The sequence below is a fragment of the Schistocerca piceifrons genome, chromosome 2, assembly GCF_021461385.2.
Source record: "Schistocerca piceifrons isolate TAMUIC-IGC-003096 chromosome 2, iqSchPice1.1, whole genome shotgun sequence".
NCBI classification, from domain to species: Eukaryota; Metazoa; Arthropoda; class Insecta; order Orthoptera; family Acrididae; genus Schistocerca; species Schistocerca piceifrons.
Window position 1 is genome coordinate 253,193,493 of NC_060139.1, and position 21,445 is coordinate 253,214,937.

Genomic DNA, 21,445 nt, shown 5'->3' on the forward strand with positions numbered 1-21,445 from the left:
TGCGCCGCGCTCTAGATCCCGCTCCCCCCTCCCCCCGCCCCACCAGACCTCCACTCGACATGCCAGACATACAGGACGCCGTCTGCGTCCCGCAACAGCCGCCGGCACCTGAAGAGGACCTTGCGTCGTCGCTGATGTCTGACGCTGACATTCAGGAGGGGCTGCAGGAGCAACTGATTGCCCTCCGTGACGCCGCAGAGGAGGGGAGGCCAGCAGGTCGACAGTGTTCGGATTCAGGCCCTCTCGTACCCCAACATGGCTGCTGCAGCCGACGACAGCGATGACGGGAGAGTGATGGAGTTTGATGACGACCATCGGCGCCTGATCGCTGAGCGTCGGAAGCGGCAGTTAGCCTCTTCCTCCGATTCTGAGGCCACTTAGCCTCCTGAACGCGGGCAGTCCAAAAAGAAAAAAGCCATCGTTGACGCAGAAGGCTTCCAGGTGCCGCGTAAGATGGCACCCCACCATCAACTAGCCGCGACTGTGACAGACGTGCCCGTCCAGAACGCATTTGCGGCCATTGATGGTGCCGCAGACACCCCACAATCAAGTCCTATGAAGCATTGCTGTCGCTTGGCAACGACGTCTTCGTTGGCGGTGACTTCAATGCCAAACATGCTGCCTGGAACAGTAGATTAACAAACACATCTGGTCGTCGACTCTTCTGGGTCACTGAGCGGCATCATGCCCGCACCATTGGCCCGCACGACCCCACCATATACCCTACTGGAGGATGTCCCCCAGATGTCTTAGACATCGCAGTGATGAAAGGTCTTCCCGACCCCATCACTGCAGCCACCCGCATCGCTCTAGCCTCTGACCACCGGCCGGTCATCTGTTCCATCGATCTCGTTGGAACCACGACCGGGCCGAGTGAAGGCCTGAACATCCGCGGTATTGACTGGCAGTCCTATCAGAGACGGGTCGAAGCAGCCCTACCCACAATCCCTGCTGCCGATCAAACGGACGAAGATCGTACCCTCATACACCTCACCACCATTGCCCTAGATGCTGCAACAGCAGCGACCCCTCACTGTCCACAACGGCCCCCAGACAATCTGCGTCCACTCCCCCCCACATCCTTGCTCTCATCACAGAGAAAAACCGGACCATCCGAGAATGGCAGCTCACTCGGAACCCGGCAATCAAGCGCCTCATCAATAGACTACAGCGCCAAATCAAGGCTGCGGAGCAAGACCACCGCAATCAGGCATGGGAGAACAAAATCTCTGCCATTGACCTGAGTGACCCGTCTGCTTCGTGGCTCACAAAAAGCCTTCTGAGACGAGAGCAACGGATCCCCCCCCCTCCAGGTCGGCAATGACTTCGTGTCCGAACCAGATGCCAAGGCTAATGCCTTGGCTGATGTCTTCGCACACAACTTCACCCTGGTCAATGACCCCGTTGACCCCAACCATATCCGCCTGGTAATGGCATGCCAGTCACAACTCCTTGCCGTCCAGGACCCTGAGGATGAAATCACCCCCATCAATGAAGAGGAGGTCAAACTGCAATTGCGGTACCTCAAATCCAAGAAAGCTGGTGGCCCCGATAAACTGACAAATGCCCTCCTCAAGCAGCTACCCCCAGCTTCTATTCCCATCCTGACGGCCACTTTCAACAACATCCTCACAACCAGGCAATATCCCACTGCCTGGAAACATGCTGAAGTGGTCGCCATACCCAAGGCTGGGAAGGATCTTTGTTCCCCTGCCAGCTACCGCCCCATCAGCCTCTTGCCCGCCATCTCCAAGGTGTTCGAGAGGCTGTACCTTAAACGACTGCTCATCCACATTGCCCGAGAACGAGTCCTCCCTGATGAGCAGTTTGGCTTCAGGCAGGGACACGCAACCACTCACCAACTCCTGTGCCTTGTAGAAGAGGCACTGGACGCCATAGAACGTAGGGAGTACTTCGTGGCCATACTCCTCGACGTGTCCAAAGCGTCTGACTCGGTCTGGCTCTGGCACGAAGGGCTGCTCTACAAATTATTTTCCCTCGGCTTTCCAGTCTCCCATGTACGGTTAATAGCCACATACCTGGAAGGTCGCACCTTCCATGTTAAGATCCCTGATGGGAAATCTACACGACGACGCATCAGGGCAGGAGTACCACAAGGCAGCGTACTTGGACCGCTACTCTACTCCCTCTTCACAGCCGATCTGCCCTCTGCGCCGAGGGTACATTTAGCTCTCTACGCAGATGATACTGCACTCTTCTCTCGTTCTCGGAGTGCGGCAGGTCTTTAACAGCGGCTCCAGGGGGCTACAGATTCCCTAACCAATTGGGCTAGGACCTGGCGTCTGGCATTTAATCCCTCCAAAACCCAAGCCCTTATCATCTGCCAACGCCATATTCCCATTCGACTCCCTCAGGTGATGGTCCTTGGTACCCCAGTCCCCTGGACTCGTACTGCGAAGTACTTGGGTGTTACCCTGGACCAACGCCTCACCTGGCGCCCCCACATCGATGACGTGCGTCGTAAAACAATGGGGCGGCTATGCCTGCTCTACCCTCTCATCAATCCAACCTCTTCACTCCCCACACACCTTGCTGTTAGACTGTACACCTCCCTTGTTCGCCCCATCCTTGAATATGTGGTGGTGGTGTGGGGCAATGCTGCCCCCACCCACCTCCGTCGACTCCAAACCGTCCAGAACCGGGCTCTCCGGCGTGCCCTCCACCTCCCCTTCGACTTCCCAACCCAAGAGCTCCACATCCTGGACGAGATGCCGCTCCTTCGTACCCGCATCCTCTCAGCAGCCAATTCCTTTTACCAACAAACCCGTCACTCTCCTAATCCCTTAATCCTTTCCCTTGGTACCCGTATCCACTGTCTAGCCACCACTCGATGGCCTGACCTTCTATTCCGCCCCCCCCCCCCCATGACTTCGCATGCACTAGCCACCTCATCTCATGACAATTACTCCCCCCAACATGTCATGTCATTCACCCCCCCCCCCACACGCCACCCCCCTCATGACAGGCCCTTCCTTTTTCCACTTCTTCGTCTGTCACCCTCTGACTTCTTTTTCTTCCCCCCCCCCCCCCACTCAACACCTCAAGATTGTTTGCCACCACCATCAAGACGCCGCTGTGAAGAAGAAGAGGCCAGGAAAAAAAACGCTGGCCAGTCAATTGGGCCATTCGTTTTCCCATTTCTTCCACTATCGCTCTGACTATCCTTTCAACCTTTATATATATATAAAAAAGCACAAAAGCCAAGAAACGACCACAACCACCATGTTAACCCACATCTCAACACACCATATAAGAAGGCGAAGCGCCCTAGTAGCGCTAGAACTTCGTCCCCAGCAGAGGGTTCAGCCCTCAGTCACGTGCATCTGCGTCTGCGAGGTCTCTTCAGTTCCGGCGTGATTGTGCACTCAATATCACCTGAAGATGGCGGCCAGATGGTCCGCCGAAATATCGTGTTGTCGTCAGGACGATGGAACCCGGCTGCAAACCCGTGAAAATCATCAGTATTTGATACGCCGGGAAAATCTACGTTATCACAAGATAGTAGACTGCTTATTGAGGGAGCGCGATGGATGAACTGGCTGTTCTTGTGTCGTCAGCGTTTTCGGCACTCATTGAGTGGTCGTGTGTGTTACAGGTTGCGAGACAGTGACGTACAGAGGGCGCTGCAGTACGACGATGGCTGCCACCACTGATGGAGACAGCGTGGAGCGCAAGGAAGAGGCCCTGCGATGGTAAGTCCTTTTCTCTCACGTCGACAACTACGATGCTGTCTCCGAACTGGACGAGAAAGAGAGACGAGGAGGCCACTACACGAAAGCCATCACCTGCTACATCAAGGATGTCGAAACTACGGCGATAGTAGGCATACAGTAGTCTAAAAATGGTTCAATTGGCTCTAAGCACTATGGGACTTAACATCTGAGGTCATCAGTCCCCTACACTTAAAACTGCTTAAACCTGTCTAACCTAAGGACACCACACACATCCATGCCCGAGGCAGGATTCGAACCTGGGACCGTAGCAGCAGCGCGGTTCCGGACTGAAGCGTCTAGAACCGCACGGCCACAGAGGCCGGCCCCCAGGAATCAGGCTAATACCGTGTAGCCTTGTCTCTTGCTTTGATAATGGCCTCGATTCGGCGAAGAATGGAGTCCACAAGTTTCTTCGGGGGTGCCAAAACAACCTGAAGCCACTCACCGATGATAAGCTCCTGCAGGTTTACGAAATTGCACGGTATTGACTGTCACGTTTCACCCACTGTTCCCAACGTCTCATGGGATTAAGATCGAGTGATTTAGGGGGCCAGTCGTGGTGCAAACAGTGCCTCGGTGCCACTCAAACTAGAGCTATTGATAGAATATCGATATTTTATCCCAGAATGTCGATACATACAGGCGATTTCATTTCCGCCGATATACCGATATCAAAATTGGGATATCGAGTGCCGATATTTTTATTTTATGCTATATTTTTTTCACAGTTTCCGCTAAATATTTGAGGTTCTTCTTTTGAAATTGTAGTTGAACGTAATTTTACTTTCACTGTCTGAAGTAATCTTACTACTTTTTGAGATTTTATCACGTCTAGTCTTTCTCTTTGACTATGTGAAGCAACTACATGTGGGGCAAAAGTAGTAGTGCGATTGCACTGGGGGGGGGGGAGGAGGGAGGTTCGGTGTGAATGGAATAACAGGATTTCCAGTCTGACGAAATAGCATATCAGTTCTGTTAAAAAACATTGGTTTTCTTCAAAAACAGTTGCTGAAAATGACGAAAATAAATCTAAATGACATGATTGGCCTCAGAGATGGGCGGAGAGGTGTGAAGCCAAATGCTGATGCAGTAAGCACTCGACGCTACAAACAGAAATAGCAATGTTTAACGTCATCAAGCAATGTTGATACCGCACCTACTAGGTCACTGACGCTGCAGAAATGAAAAAAAAAAAATACCGGGAAGTCGACATGAAGTGTTCCTGACAAACCCGATATATGACGAAACCGAACAACGGACCCATCGGACACCTTCTATTGTGCCACTTACGTGCAGTTACCATCGTTAGCAAAGTGGTTATCGCCAAGCATGAACGTGCATCGGGTTCCTTTCAATTATTACTCTAAGGGGCAGGCTGCTACCTTGTTGATGTACGGAATATCTAATAATAAATCAATACTTAAACGTACAGATCTAATACCGGCAGTGTATTTACAATGTACAGTCGATATTTTTATACGGAGGTACTTCGATAGTTTTACTGTCGAAATATCGATACTTCTTAATTTTATCGAGAGCTGAATATGATACTTTTTTAAAACTCCACATATCAGACTCCCCATATTTTTCAAAATATGAACAGTCCTATCCCAAATCAGAAACGTATGCTTGCAGACTTCAGCATGGAAGACGGGAGGGTCCACAGCACAAGCATCACGAGAAGATGTAGAGGAAATGGTAACACTTGGTTACTGAGAATGATAAGTAAATATCCTGGTTCACGTTGACTGTAACCTGAACGGGTGAGCTGAAATCATGGTGAAGAAACCATCACCAAAAGGTCACAGAACCTCATCTAGCCTCAACTGGACTCACCAAACGCGTTCATTGAACCGTCGGTGCATCGACGCCTTGCATCATTCGAAAAGAGAGAAAATGGGACTCGTAGGACCACATCGCCTAGAGTCAGCTACTCTCCACTTTCTGTGCTGCTTGGGCAATAGCCCTTTGCTAGGTACCTGAGTCCAAATATGCATTGTATGCAATTTTCACTCGTTAACTAGTTGGGATAGACTTGCATCCACTGATACCAGTGATTCCTGTCGGCTTTGAAACCAACTGTCATTGACAGGGCGTTACACTGACCTTTGGTACCTCTCGGTTAGAATACTTTTACGATTACCGTTCTTACGCCTTGTTACATGCTAGCGCATGGCACACATTCGTTGTGGACACGTTGTAGAGTCCACACTGATACACAAACTAATCGGGCAACTTCAGTCACGGCGTGGTCACGGGTACATCAAAACAAATCAGTCCTTCTCTGTCATCCTGTCAAGTTTCAATATCGACCCATCTTACCCCTTCGATTACATACAACTGAGGGCTAAATACAGGTGACGTAACTTACTAGTTACGTCAGTGGTGGAAGATGGATCGTATAACTTCCTGGTACCAGTTTCGTACCATCTACGGTGCTCCAAATTGGCGTGTGTGCTTTTTAAGGAGGTTACTAATATTTTGTCCGCTGACCTTACTAGATGCTGATGGACAACCCAAAAAAGCCTCAAAAAGCAGACACTATTTTATACATCTGTGTTGCTTGATTGTTCTGTACGGTCGAAGCTAAAAGCTCTTTGAAGTTACCAGCTTCTTCCAGTTGTACTTTTTTGTCATCATTCTCCTATCTCTGTGTGGAGGTGGACACTAGCGAAGCAACATCAGCCGGTCTGATAAGATTATTAATCCGTTCATGTTATGGAGGCTATAAGCTGTTCCCAAGGGTAACTGTGGGACATACTGAAAAATTAGGAATGATTCGAAACTTCCTGGCAGATTAAAACTGTGTGCCCGACCAAAACTCGAACTCTGGACCTTTGCCTTTCGCGAGCAAGTGCTCTACCAACTGAGCTACCGAAGCACGACTCACGCCCGGTACTCACAGCTTTACTTCTGCCAGTACCTCGTCTCCTACCTTAGGAATGATTCATTTACTTTCCATTGTTGTTGGTGCATCCTAAACTATGATACAACTCTTAACTCATTAAGAAAAGTACACTAACGGAATATGAAAACGTTACATCATAATCAGCTTGACCGATGTGGTTCCATGCCTTTGGTATACTCTGACTGAAACTGTATCTTTATGCCAGTATACTTTCTGAGCAGCAAATGCCATTCCTGCAGGTGAAGAGTAATGTGAGTACACTGCAATGGCTACTGGGAGAGTTTAGCACTACTGGAACATTTTCAGGAGGAAATCGCTACGCAGGGAGTCTTTTGTTAATGATCGTTATGAAAAATACACCAATTTCACCAAATAGGCCACTCATCATTGAGGACTTCTAAGGATGGCCGAACTTAATGTCCAAATCCAACGGGCGGGTCACTAGCAACCGCCTCACGTGTTCACACCCCATAAGATATCTGTTTAGAGCATGGGGCGCAACCCGCGACGTCATAATATATTTTGGTGGTCGAGAAATTTGCCTTCTCCTTCAATTCCTTTACAGTTAAATACTGGCAGTGACAAATTTCTTCCGTCACTACAGTTCACACTGGCTACCTTTAGCATGAACACCAAGGTGCTAGCGTTCGTTGGCGACTCTGGGCACAGGCGAGATTTATACCACTTGCCCTGTGGGTAAAAAGTTAACCAGATATTAGTAAGGGACAGAATTAGGAAATCGTAAGGTTCTACAAAATACTGATTTATTCATAACCCATTGCATATAAATACAGGGAGCAAAGGTAAAACCTATGTTAAGAAATCCTGAATACGTTAAAAGAAGGTCAGAACGTCGTTACTAGTAGCGAAAATGGCACTTGTGATAAGGTGTTTCTCGACCACCAAAATGTACAACACTAGAGGGAAAAACGACCTTTCCTATCCGTTGTTATTCAGCAATGAAAATCTTTGATCATTTACCCAACAACATAAAGTGTCAGGCAGGTAGCAGATCAAGTTTTAAATCTAGCTTAAAATCATTTATTTTGGACAACTCCTTCTACTCCATGGATGAGTTTCTGTTTCAAAGATGGTAAAAAGAAAGCACCTCTAAATGTAGTTGTATGTGTAGAACTAAAAATTTTACTAATATTAATATTAGCACTGTTCATGTGTGTATATATATGTTGTAATCTGACTTGATCCACATCATATCGATAAAATAATCGGGAAAATGATCTACGGAACATGACATAACTAAAAATAAAACTAAACTAAACTAAAACATCGACACAATAATGAAGGTGCCGATTGTTCTCCCTCCATGTCAGCCACAAAAGGTAAACGCAAAGCTGGGAGCCCCTATTCAGCACTCTGCTCAGACTGTGACGTAGAGTAATTACAGCATTCAGGAAGCCATTAGGTCGCAGCAGCAGACCGTTCGTGAGACGCAGCGCAACGGGGACCGGAGACAGCCACGCGTGCTGGTGTGCTGGTGTCTAATGATTAAGGAACAAAATCTGAATTCTGAGCACCTGTCCGAGACGATTCCGCTAAATACACTAGTTTTCGCGAATTGGGACAAAATACAAATAGCGCAATGAAGGAATTGACACGACATTGTTACAAAAGAAGTGTTTCACAGAACTACAGCCCCCGTATATATTAAACAGTTGACGCACGTCAGAGAATGGCGTAGAGATGAGCGAAGGTGGCTGGGATAGTCGACATAGTTCGCTATTGACAGAAGGCTCCTGATGGCAGGAAAACTCTCCCTTAGAAGAGCAACTCTTCAAACGCACCCGTTAGAAGACAAAATTGAAACGCTGGATAGAACTGTAATTTGGTAGGTACGGTCTTCTTCCGTATCAAAAGCTAAATTATGACGTATCAGTATCTGTACCCAGTTTCCAGATTTTTCTGCTGAAACCCTGGATACCATCAACAATTTTCCCAGTCCACAAAGAAATGTCTGTCTTACTTCATTCTGGATGTCAAACAAGAAGTGAAAGAAAAAACAATGCAGCTGGACAACACGTATAATCCATGTGGGTGAGGAGCCACGTAAGAACGATATTCAACGAGTACATAAACGCTCATGAACAAGCCACAAACTCGTGATTTCAGACTACCACGGATCGAAAAAAAACAGTATGATTGAAAAAAAACGAGCCTTTCAAGATGGGTAAGAAGGTGGAATCATTCTAAAACTATAAGAGGCAAAAGTTACGTAAAAATATAGCCAAATATTCTCCAAAAAGTTTCGTTTACTTCGTTAAAAGGAAACAGGAGATAAACATCTCTAACACGCGGGACGTTCAATAAGTAATGCATGACACATTTTTCTCCGTCAGTTCCGCTTGAGAAAATGCAGGATTCGTTGTGGGACATCGTGGAATATTCCCGTTTCAGCCTGTATTGTTTCATGTAGCTTCATGAAGTTCCGACAGTTCATAATAACCTTGAAAATAGTATCTGTAGCAGATGTGCGTTCCAAGCAGAGCGCTGTCATTGAGGCCTTTTTTGCGCGGAAAACCAGGCATCGCAGATATTCACAGCACTTGCTGAGTGTCTACGGGGGCCTGGTAGTGAACAAAAGCACGGTGAATCGTTGGGCGAGACGTCTACAAGAAGGTCGCGCTACCCTCTCAGATCTTCCGCGTGCCGGCTGGCCGCACACAGCTTTGGCTCCTGCAACACTGGAACGTGCAGACACTCATTCGATGTGATCGACAGACACAATCAAACACCTCGCTGCTCAGCTAGACGTTTCTGTTGGTAGTGCTGGGACACACGTCCACCAGTTGGGATACTCAAAGGCGTGTGCCCGGTATGTTCTTCGCCTTCCGACTTCATCGGCTTGGCCCAATGAATGTTGCACTCCGCAGGAAGCAGTACATGGATAATGGAGAGGTTACTGACGCAGCAAGACGTTGATTCCGACATCGACCAGTAGAGTGGTACCACCACGTCGGCCAATAGACTGATACCATGCGGGAACACAGGCCATTCGAGTAAGGTGGCGTAAGACCGTCATGTTGAATGGAGAGTATGTTGAAAAGTAGGGTTTTGTAGCGAAAAGAGTGGGGAATAATCTTGTGTACTGGAATCCTGAATAAAGAAAGAAATTTATTGAACACCCCCTCATAATAATGAGATTCAGCTACGGTCCATTTTCTAGTGATCTGTATCGAATCAAAGTTATTGAGTCTCCATGTTGAGTTTGACGGGACATCAATTGGAGATCTCAACCATGTGCTTTTTTCTTCCTGCTAGAGACATAATAGTCAACATAAAAATTTGCTGAAAATTTTAGCAAATTCTGGCCAATAGCTGCCAAGTGCTCTCGACTATTTGACGATGTGAGAGTGTATAATAGATTAGTTTCTTTTTTATGTGAATGTATTACATTTAAACAAAACTGCCGTATAAGAAGGAAAACGAAATTTTGTAATATGTTTTTGTTATTAAATTTTATAATAAGTCAATGATTGTATGGTCAATACAATTAAATACCAAAATAGATAAAAGTAATAGTCGAATAATATGAAGCACCAGCTGCGCTACAAACTGACATGGAGCGCCCCTTTAAACTTTGGTTAAACTCAGAAAAATATGGCCAAAAGGTTAAATGGTGCTCCTTCTGCTGTTCAGGTTCACCGCCTAAGTTTCAGCAAGTCGAAGATTCAGCAAATTATGAAACCGCGACCCTTCATGACTACGATGAGTCTTGCTGCAACCACTGAGAAAGTGGTCAAAAGGTTAAATGGTGCTCCTTCTGTTGTTCAGGTTCACCACCTGTTTCAGCAAGTCGAAGATTCAGCAAATTATGAAACCGCGACCCTTCATGACTACGATGAGTCTCGCTGCAACCACTGACAAAGTGACATCTTCGAGTACTGTGCCAAAAAGTCTTCACACCGGTGACTGAAATTTCATGAATACATCCCACCGAACCGGCCGCGGTGGCCGAACTGTTCTAGGCGCTTCAGTCTGGAACCGTGCGACTGCTACGGTCGCAGGTTCGAATCCTGCCTTGGGCATGGATGTGTGTGAAGTCCTTAGTTTGGTTAGGTTTAAGTAGTTCTAAGATCTAGGGGACTGATGACCTCCGATGTTAAGTCCCATAGTGCTCAGAGCCATTTGAATCATTTTTTTTTAACATCCTACCGAAACGAAAAACGCCTTTCTTTTAATGACTGCGACCTCTCCTCGTTTAGCGCATCCGTGACTCTCTCTCCAGGGAACTCCTTACAGAGAAAGCAAATGAAACGCTCCTGTAAGTTTACAATTGGTCGGTAAACAATAAACTGAAATTACACACACGTTGATACAATCATACACACAAAACTCACACACACAAGACAGCTGTCGTTGGCTGTTCTAGCTAGATTTTTTTAAATTTAAATTGGGAGGAACAACCTCTTGCAGTTTGGAAGGCAGTGAAAAACACAGGAAAGAATAAAAGTAAACAGCGCAACCATAATTCATGTATAAAAAAGAAAATATTGCTTGAACGGCTTCACTTAGGAATGAAAAGTGATTCTTTTAAACTTCAGATTACGACCGGATCGCTTAGTACATCCGTAAACGGCGCAAGCTTGCAGTTTTGAGAAAATAACTGCGCCTGCACACAATAAAAGCACCAAATGCTACTTGGGATACGAGGATACGACCACAAGATACCCACAATGTTCGAAACTGGCCACAGGCATGCTAGGGTGACACCACGGGGAAGTATCACCGCTGTGAATCATTGACGTATAAATGCGGTGAACCGAATGTTACGGGTTACATAAGGTGACAGATGTCGGCTTCAAGTTTGTGACGTAATGACAACTCCTTTTTTTTTTTTTTTTTATTTTTTTTTTCCGCCATGCTACCTCGTGGTCTACGATAAATGCAGGCCTGAGCGCACGTCTGTGTGCCGTCAGCAGTGTAGCTTTTAGCAAAGGACTTTGACGAAAGTTAAAGTGAGGGCCGTTGTTTACATGTTGCTTCGCTTGATTTAGTACATTTAAGCTATAAAATGACGAAATACATTTGGTGCGTGGCTACCACCACAGTCTTTATTGCAAAGTATGAAGAATACGAAATTCTTCATAACACTAAGCACGCTGACTTCAAAAACCGTAATGAGAGGTTGGAATCTTACAAAGAAGTAGCTGCAGCAATCCACTGCATTCGAAGTTGCTGCACTCTGGATGATGTCAAGCTTACATGTAAAAACAAAGGATGTGGAAGAAGATGTAGTTGTGAACAGCCAAGACTGTTCAAAGTGCACAGAAGTGAAATAAATGTATTTATTTACGCTCTAAATAACCTAACTTAACCTTCAAAAATTACTCCTTAGGTGATTTTTGTATTGGTTCACTTGTTTCTTGAATAATACGTAAAATGGTACACTGTGGCATTCGAGTACTACACACACGAAAAAAAAGTTTTGCATTACTCCGGTTCCCAGAACTGAAGACAGACGTTGACTGTGGATATTGCATCACAGATACAGTCTTTTTGACTGTTCAGAGATGTCACTAAACCCACCTAAAGATGTAAACAACCATGCATCGGCAGCGCCTATTAGACGGAGGGTGTCCGACAACCGATCAGTTCCAGTCATTCTATCAGGAAGGAGGTACACAGCTCGTGTTGTTTGTAGCAAAATCCTGCCTAGACGGTCAATACCGCAGTTCGGCCGCGTCCGCTTTGTTACTTTGCGCCAGGAAGAGCTCTCAACAAAGTAAGTGTCCAGGCGTCTCGAAGTGAACCAAAGCGATGTTATTCGCACATGGAGGAGATCCAGAGAGATAGGAACTGTCGATCTCATGCCTCGCTCAGAGCGCCTAAGGGCTACTACTGCAGTGGATGACCGCTACCTACGGATTATGGCTCGAAGGAAACCTGACAGCAACGCCACCACGTTGAATAATGCTTTTCGTGCGGACGTCGTGTTACGGCTCAAACTGTGCGCAATAGGCTGCATGATGCGCAACTTTACTCCTGACGTCCATGGCGAGGACCATATTTACAACCACGACACCATGCTGCGCGGCACAGATGGGCCCAACAACATGCCGAATGGACCGCTCAGGATTGGCATCACGTTCTCTTCACCGATGAGTGACGCATATGCCTTCAACCAGGCAATCGTCGGAGACGTGTTTGGAGGCAACCGGGTCAGGCTGAGCGCCTTAACACACTGTCCAGCGAGTGCAGCAATGTGGAGGACCCGTGCTGTCTTGGGGTGGCATTATGTGGGGCCGACGTACGCCTCTGCTGCTCATGGAAGGCGCCGTAACGGCTGTACGATACGTGAATGCCATCCTCCGATAGTGCAACCATATTGGCAGGATATTGGCGAGGCATTCGTCTTCATGGGCGGCAATTCACGCCCCCATCGCGCACATCTAGTGAATGACTTCCTTCAGGATAACGACATCGCTCGACTAGAGTGGCCAGCATGTTCTCCAGACATGAACCCTATCGAACATGCCTGGGATAGATTGAAAAGGGCTGTTTATTGACGACGTGACCCACCAACCACTCTGAGGGATCTGCGCCGAATCGCCGTTGAGGTGTGGGACAATCTTTACCAATAGTGCCTTGATGAAATTGTGGATAACATGCCACGACGAATACAGGCATGCATCAGTGCAAGGGGACATGCTACTAGGAATTAAAGGTACCGGTGTGTACAGCAACCTGGACCACTACCTCTGAAGGTCTCGCTGTATGGTGGTACAACATGCAATGTGTGGTTTTCATGAGCAATAAAAAAGAAGGAAATGATGTTTGTGTTGATCTCTACGCCAATTTCCTGTACAGGTTTCGGAACTCTCAGAACCGAGGTGACGCGAAAACTTTTTTTAATGTGTTTTTATTGCCTGTTGCTAAAATTCTTAACTAAACCAGGAGACAGGTCTTCTTTAGAAATAACATTCGTGATTTAAATAATGAAACTATGCATCAATCACGTATTGTTTCACGTTTTACACTATGCTTTGCGAACATTTATTCTCACTATAAAGTACAAATATTTACATAGGTGTTTATGTGATGCTTCGGAAAATTGAACAAAAGGAATATGTTTGATTGCAGTAAACCATAAAAGCACAACAAGAGAGGCAAAACAACACACATACAAACACCACATAAATTATCCATGTAAATATTTCCTCTTGATAATGAGAATAAATTCTCGAAACGCGTCATAACGAGCGTGAAAAAATACGTACAGGTGACCAGTGCAGTGTTTCATTATTTAATTCATGGATGACTCAGTTGTACGCTTTTTAAAAACATCTAATTCGATGAATGAAATTAAGAAACGGCATTTCTTAAGTGAACATCGTGTACGCAAATACGGGATCAACTTTCATATGCACGAACTGACATGTCCCAAATACCGGGTGATCAAAAAGTCAGTATAAATTTGAAAACTGAATAAATCATGGAATAATGTAGATAGAGAGGTACAAATTGACACACATGCTTGGAATGACATGGGGTTTTATTAGAACCAAAAAAATACAAACGTTCAAAAAATGTCCGACAGATGGTGCTTCATCTGATCAGAATAGCAATAATTAGCATAACAAAGTAAGACAAAGCAAAGATGATGTTCTTTACAGGAGATGCTCAATATGTCCACCATCATTCCTCAACAATAGCTGTAGTCGAGGAATAATGTTGTAAACAGCACTGTAAAGCATGTCCGGAGTTATGGTGAGGCATTGGCGTCGGATGTTGTCTTTCAGCATCCCTGGAGATGTCGGTCTATCACGATACGCCTGCGACTTCAGGTAACCCCAAAGCCAATAATCGCACGGACTGAGGTCTGGAGACCTGGGAGGCCAAGCATGACGAAAGTGGCGGCTGAGCACACGATCACCACCAAACCCGACGCGCGCAAGAGATCTTTCACGCATCTAGCAATACTTTTTTTTGTTCTAATAAAACCCCATGTCATTCCAAGCATGTGTGTCAATTTTTACCCCTCTATCTACATTATTCCGCGGTTTATTAAGTTTTCAAATTTATACTGACTTTTTGATCACCCGGTACTTTTCGTTGTTCTTTATGTCTTCGGACTGTAGGTCACGAAGCAAATTGTGGTGAACACTTCGGGTTTTTCTTCCCGCTGCCCACCGTTTCACCCACAATCGTTTCAACTCCTCTTTCTTTTCAAGCCATGCGCTCGCTACCAACATTTATGTTGTTGTACAGGCGATTAGCAGTTCCACGTCCAATCCCGAATACCTACGGCATGACGAAAAACTTTACGATCATGTAATAGCTTCAGTGAAGTAGTTTGATTAAAGAAGTTTGACGATATCTTTGACAACGATCTTTGTCAAAGATCTATAGTGTGATATGGGCCCCAGGCTTCATGCATTTGTGTCGGCCGGGGTTAACACTACACTGTTGACGCCACGCAGATGTGCGCTTAGGCCTGTATTTATCGTTGGGCACGATGCTTCCTCCAATGTCGGAACAAACACAAAATTTCTAGAAGTAAAAATCGATTCTCAACCGAAGAGGTGTCAACATGCAAGGGTTCTTGCAAACAGAATATCACCATCATGTTACGCCCTTAGAGACCCGTCATCAGTGTGTAACAGCCAGCGTGTTTTAGTTAGCGGTACATAGTACTCATATGTACCCTCAACTCTTGGATATGGGATTCTGAGAAACAAACAAAAGCAGACGATATAAACACTGTTTTCAAACTACAGAAAGGAGCCATAGTAGTGATAACCAAAAATAATAGTCGAGATCATTGTAAGGATCTGTTCAAAACACTGGGGATTTTAACTGAATCATGTGAGTACATTTATCAATCGATTATTTACATATAAAATAACATTGATAGCTACTGCGCAAACATGTCCGTCCATGACCACAGAACAACGTCTAGATTGAACATACATTTACTTAGAAGAATTAACATAAAACTCAAAGCAACATTTTCTACCCAGGAATACAATTGCGCAATAAATTGTACAATGAAATGCCATGAGAAATTATAGAGGTTATTAAAACGAACTTATGTAAAAAGGCAGTAAAAAATTCTTGTTAAGCAATACATTCTATGCAGTGAAGAATCACTTAGTTAACACAAAGTACAGGTTTGGTAAAACATGTAACATATGAAATAATAATAATAATAATACTAATAATAAACATCTATAATTTCACATGACGCTTTCACACTATGTTATTTTTCTTTTCTGGTGATCCTTGCCCTCAAAGCTATGCACTGTATAATACTAGCACCTTATTCACATTTTCAACTCACCCTCTCACTCACTATAGAGGGATACTAATTCACTTTTTCAGGCTAGCAAATGGGAAGTTGCTGGACATAAAATGAAAAAAAAGAAAAAAAACATCGTCGCTATGGAACTGGTACCAGCTGATAGTATATGTGGCGTCACATTACGAAACACTGTTTTTATGGTGTGTGTAGCGTGTGCATTGGTCGGTGGTGAGAAAGTAGTGAACAGTTAACACTAACCTTTTATATTATTAAATAACTTCTTTGCGAATCAGTATTGCACACTAAGGATAAACCAAATGAAATAGCGCTGTTTTAAACAGAATGGACTTATGGACTTACATTCGGAAAGTTGGAGCCTCCAACCTACATCTGGCCATTCCGATTTAGGTTTTCCGTGGTTTCCCTAAATTACTTCAAGCAAATGCCGGGATGATTCCTACTATAAGACTATGGCCGACCACCTGTCCCATCCTTGCCAAATTAGACCTGTAAGTATGTAAATGTCTGTGCATAAGAGTAAGTTATTTTTTTAGTTCTTGAACTTAATGACATGTCCAATATCCTCGTAAAAGCGATCCACCGACGAAGAACACCTCTGCTACTATCAACTCAGAGTGCTGAATAGTTAGCTCGACCTCCTGACAAAAGTCCGATAGATCATTGTAAAGATATAGTTCTATGGAGCCTACATATTCATTTTTTCTTTAGTAGGTTGATTTATTCTTTATATTCAGTAACAAAAGTCAATACTTCGGGATAACACACCTATCTGAGCATGAAAGTTTCGTACCTGCATGTACTACTACTCACCATATAGAGGAGATGTTGAGTTGCAGAAAGACACAACAAAAAGATTTATATCCAAATGAACTTGTGGCCAAAAGCCTTTCTTCACACATTCACGCAAGCACAGCTCACACGTACACACATGGCCGCCGTCTCTGGCCACTGAGGCTGGATCTCATTCTGGTTTTCCATTTTTGAAATCCACATGTATCTGTGCTGTAAGAGAGCCAGTTTTCGATTGTCGAAACTGAAGAAACGAGGGGTAGGATTGGTAACGAGGGACGCGGATTGATAACATGGCTAATGGATTGTTTTTTCGTGGACAAAGACACGGATAAAACACTGAAATTAATATCTTCAACTTATTAATGTGAACTGCAGGAAGGGAGTCATTAACACTGAACTTAGTACCCCTTCACACGAGGCCACCGAAATGCGCTTCTCCGGAGCGGGTCCAGCCTTTAAACGGCCCTGCGTGGCCTACTGGGAAAAGAAGCGACTCCTTTGTCCTTGCGCTGCGTCGCTTTGATCTGCCGCTGCTGCCTTGCTGCCATGTTTCCGTGCCGCCGTGGAGTCTAATCAGCAGGATGCGTCCCTTTTACTTCTCTTACTGAATCATCACAAGTCGTTGTGCTAACTGCTGACCGTCGTGAGCCCATGAACCAAGCGGCTCCATCCTGGACGATTTTACCAGCTTCTCTTAGAGCCTGCTGAAGAGGCAGACCAGCGATCTACTTGACTTGATCAATCCAACTGTTCGCTGTTCTTCCCTTCTATGATTATTACACTACCGCTCATTAATTTCAATACACCCTGGTATTTCATATTTACAACACAAATCAAACATTATTTCTCACAGAATATAATTATATCAACTTTCACGTATATAATACAATCAAAATCATTATATTTTACTTTCGTCAAAGTATCCTCCTTTGGATTTAATGACTGCCTCACAAACTCGAGTAATGCGGTCCATCAGCTTTTGTAAGTATCGTGAATCTATTAGATTCCACACATCCTTAACAATTTTCCAGAGATGATCCTTGCTGGATATATTAACTTCCCTGATACGACTGTCCACTTCATGCCAGACAATTTAAATGGGATTACAATCGGGGCTTTAGGACGACCATGCCATATCACTCAGTACTTTCTGCTTTTCCTTTGATGCAATGTAGTTCGTAAAGTATGCCGACCGATGTTTTGGGTCATTATCCTCTTGTAAGGTGAACCCTTTCCTTATTAAGCGGAATCCACTTCGTATTGCATGAAACTGAAGTATGCGGTGGTACTGCTTCTGATAGATTCATCCTTCTGTTTTCACAATGTCCGGCAAAACATCCCCAAACCATATTAAAACCTCCACCGTGTTTAGCTGTAGGTAGAACGCACTGCTGTACTACCCTTTCCCGTACAAATCGGGGAACAGGTATTCTCCTTCCGGTTCCAAAAATCTCGAACTTCGATTCATCGGTGAATAAGACTTTCATCCACTCTTCCGATGTCCAATTACGATGTTTTTTAGCCCATATAAGTCTCTTCTGTTTATTTATGGGCCTTAGAAGGGGTTTTCTTGCTGTGACACATCCTTCGAAGCCGGCTTCAGTTAGTCTCCTTTTTAATGTTGCAACAGATATTGTTGTCGTGTTCATTTCTACCAATTCTGCACGAATTTGGGGCGCTGTTTTGGGTCTATTTCTCTTACCGATAATTCTGATATATTTATCATCACTTTTAGTTGTTTTACGAGGTCGTCCTGCTCGCGGTATGTCCTTATTGCTATCTGTTGTCTTCTGGCGGTGAAGGGTGTATTGCACTTCCCCTGTTGACACACTGCACTGTTTCGCAATTCGGCGAATAGATAAACCTGCTTGGCTAAGTGTTACAATTGCAGCCCGTTTTTCTATGGATATCTCCACTCGTGGGGCCATACTAGCGATGTGCACACTTCAGTGTCACGAAGAAACTGACGTGGAGGAACCACACGTTATGTGTCGTAGCAATGCTTGCCGTTCGCTGCGGTCATCAATCACTACAGGGAACAACACAGGTGCACCAAATGCGGCGTCCGTCGGCAAATAGGTAAACAAACATATCAGATAGGTGCATAAAGTTTATATACACAACATTGGTTGTTGGATACTATTGTATCTCGATGACCACAAACAAAAATCATGATGTGTACAACTGTTGTACTATTCCTTTGCTTCCTCAACCGTACCCCGGTATTAGACCTTATCTGCAGATAACTAGATGTCGTTTATTAGGTGTGTTGAAATTAATGAGCGGTAGCGTATCTCTACGGTTTCTCCATTTCTTCTCTCAATAAGGCCAAAGAACTGGAGAATTTTTTGGTTGTCACGAGGAGAAAGACTCACGGAGGTAATGAGTTGCCCAATATAGACACATTAGCTCTTTTTCAGTCCATTTTACGCACTGGATCCTGCACCAGCGCCAAAGTTCAAATGCACCGACATGCTCTTTGTCTCTGGCTTTAGAGGTCCATGTCTCGCAACCATAAAAGATTGTTAGTTATTGCTCTGTTCTGCCAGATCTTTGGTGAGCTTCTTCATAGTCACCCGCCCTAACGTGATTCGTATTCTTATCTCATTTTCACAGCTTCCCGTCTCACAGATTGTTGACTCAAGATGGATGAAAGAACGCACGACTTCCATTTCCTTCAGTCAACCTGTGAGTTGAACCTGTTCTCCTCGATCAATTATCATGAGTTTAGGCTTGCTGAGATTGAGGTCTATTAGGTCCTATTTAATAGAATAAAGTGTTTTACTTTTGTTAGTAGCTCAGCAAATTCATCTTCCCTGCTCGCTAAAAGCACGGTGTCATCAACAAATTGCGGCGCTGTTAATAGTTCTGCAACCAATTCAGATGCCGTTAGTCCACCATTAAGTGCATTCCTAATGACGTGATGTCGTACAATTGGGGGGATAGAACACAACCCTGTCCGTCACCTTTTGATACACCGAAGAAATCAGATGTGCCTGCACTTATCTCCATAACTGAGAGGTGATCATTCTATACACTTCTGGTCAGTGTTGTCAAGTGTGGTGGTACACTGAACTCTGCAAGCACGTGCCACAACTTTTCCCAGACAACACAAAGACTTTACTATAGCCAAGGAAGCAGCTGAAGACAGGAACACAGAACTCTTGCGATTTCTCGATTATTTGTTGTATGCTGAGAGTCTATTCATTAGATTCTTTTCCTTCGACAAAATGAGCTTGTTCTGTGGATATGTGAGGCTGAGTGTGTGGCTTCAAACGCTAGTTCAAGATATAGAGCAAGATTTTGTTTGCATGGAATATTGGAGCAATAGCTCAGTAGTTGAAGCAGTTTCTGATTGACACTATCTTGTGCAGGGGGACGAAGAGAGACTTCGAACAGTCTTCGGGCCACTCCCCACTTTGCCATATTCTTGTACGTATTGAAGGCATAGTATCAACGCCTTCCTGTCCCGTTTCCTTGCTCATCTCATTAGATGTATACTATCCAGACCAGGGGATTTATAGTTCTTCAGATGTTGTATTGCGCTTTATTTCACTGTGTAAAATAGCAGGTTCCAATGTAAGTTGCTCAAGTGCTCGACTTCCCGTACTGTTGTTGATCCCATTACACAACTTTCCACCTCGCAACAGCCTCTTCTTTGTCTCCGGCAGGGTTGCTATTCTCATCACCCACACCCACGTACGAGGATTAAATTCACCAGTGATGCTCGTGATTCCTCGAAGAGATCACGTAATTAACTGGGATTAAGATGTTGTTCTATCTCATCATAGATACCGTTAATGAAATGAGATGTGGCCTTTCTGCAGTTCCGTTGTATTTCTCTGTACAGGTTCGTATATCTCTTTTGTTAGTTGCAGCGTGGACTGTGATAGCCAAGCATGTTTTGTACTTTATGGTCGTTCTAATGTCGGAAGTGATGAGGAAACGACCTCCTTCACTTCGTCCCAAGTTTGTGATGCTGGTGTATCTTTATCAAGACTAATATTGTGGACTTTTGGTCTTAGAAGCTCACCAAATTCCCGAAGAGCTCCCTTTTTTGGGAGTTTTAGTTGCCTTCCTGCACTCTTCTTGGTGGATTTGAGCTTAAACCGCATTCTCGTAGGCAACTGAATGTGATCATTTCCACAGTCAGCCCAGGAAAGGTCTTACACTCCAAGATAGAAGTCTTCCAACTTATTCACGCAAGGATGAAGTCAATCTAGTTTATGTATCTATCACCAGGTGGTATCCAAGTGGTCGCCTTGGGTAATACTGGAACATAGTGTCTCACCTACCCAATAGGGTTCAACCACAGATTGTAAGTGTGTGCATTGGGTAGTCTCCCCTGTTTTAACTTTGAAGTCTCCTTGAACTATTGCCTGGTCTTTGTTAGGAATGTTGCTAAGGACTTGTTCGAATTGTTCATAGAACTCCTCTATCTCCTCATCCAACGCTGCTGTAGTTGAGGCAAAGATCTGGTTGATGTTGAGTTTACACGGAGAAGCATTCGTTTTAATGGAGACGATCCTGTCATGAACGGGTTACCGACCACACAGTTGTTCAGATGTCTAGGAACAACTATTGCAACACCATTCCTGCTTTGGTCTCTACTCCTTGAAAAGCGCACAGTGTTCCTTACTTGGGTCACGAAGTGGCCACTCCCTCTCACACTAATCCCTAAAATATCCAAGTAATTCGCACTCATTTCTCTTTCTACTAAAGCAAGTTTTC

The 21,445-nt window shown here is 44.8% G+C and overlaps 1 protein-coding gene across 1 annotated transcript in view; it reads left to right on the plus strand.

Annotated features, from left to right (window-relative positions):
• Nucleotides 1-21,445, plus strand: part of LOC124777657 (sialin-like) — a 155,100-nt gene that overhangs the window by 79,571 nt on the left and 54,084 nt on the right. Inside the window, exon 2 of the mRNA XM_047253139.1 lies at nt 3,617-3,713. Coding sequence (XP_047109095.1) covers nt 3,658-3,713 — 56 coding nt within the window. The 5' untranslated portion in view covers nt 3,617-3,657. The remainder of the gene's footprint in view (nt 1-3,616; nt 3,714-21,445) is intronic.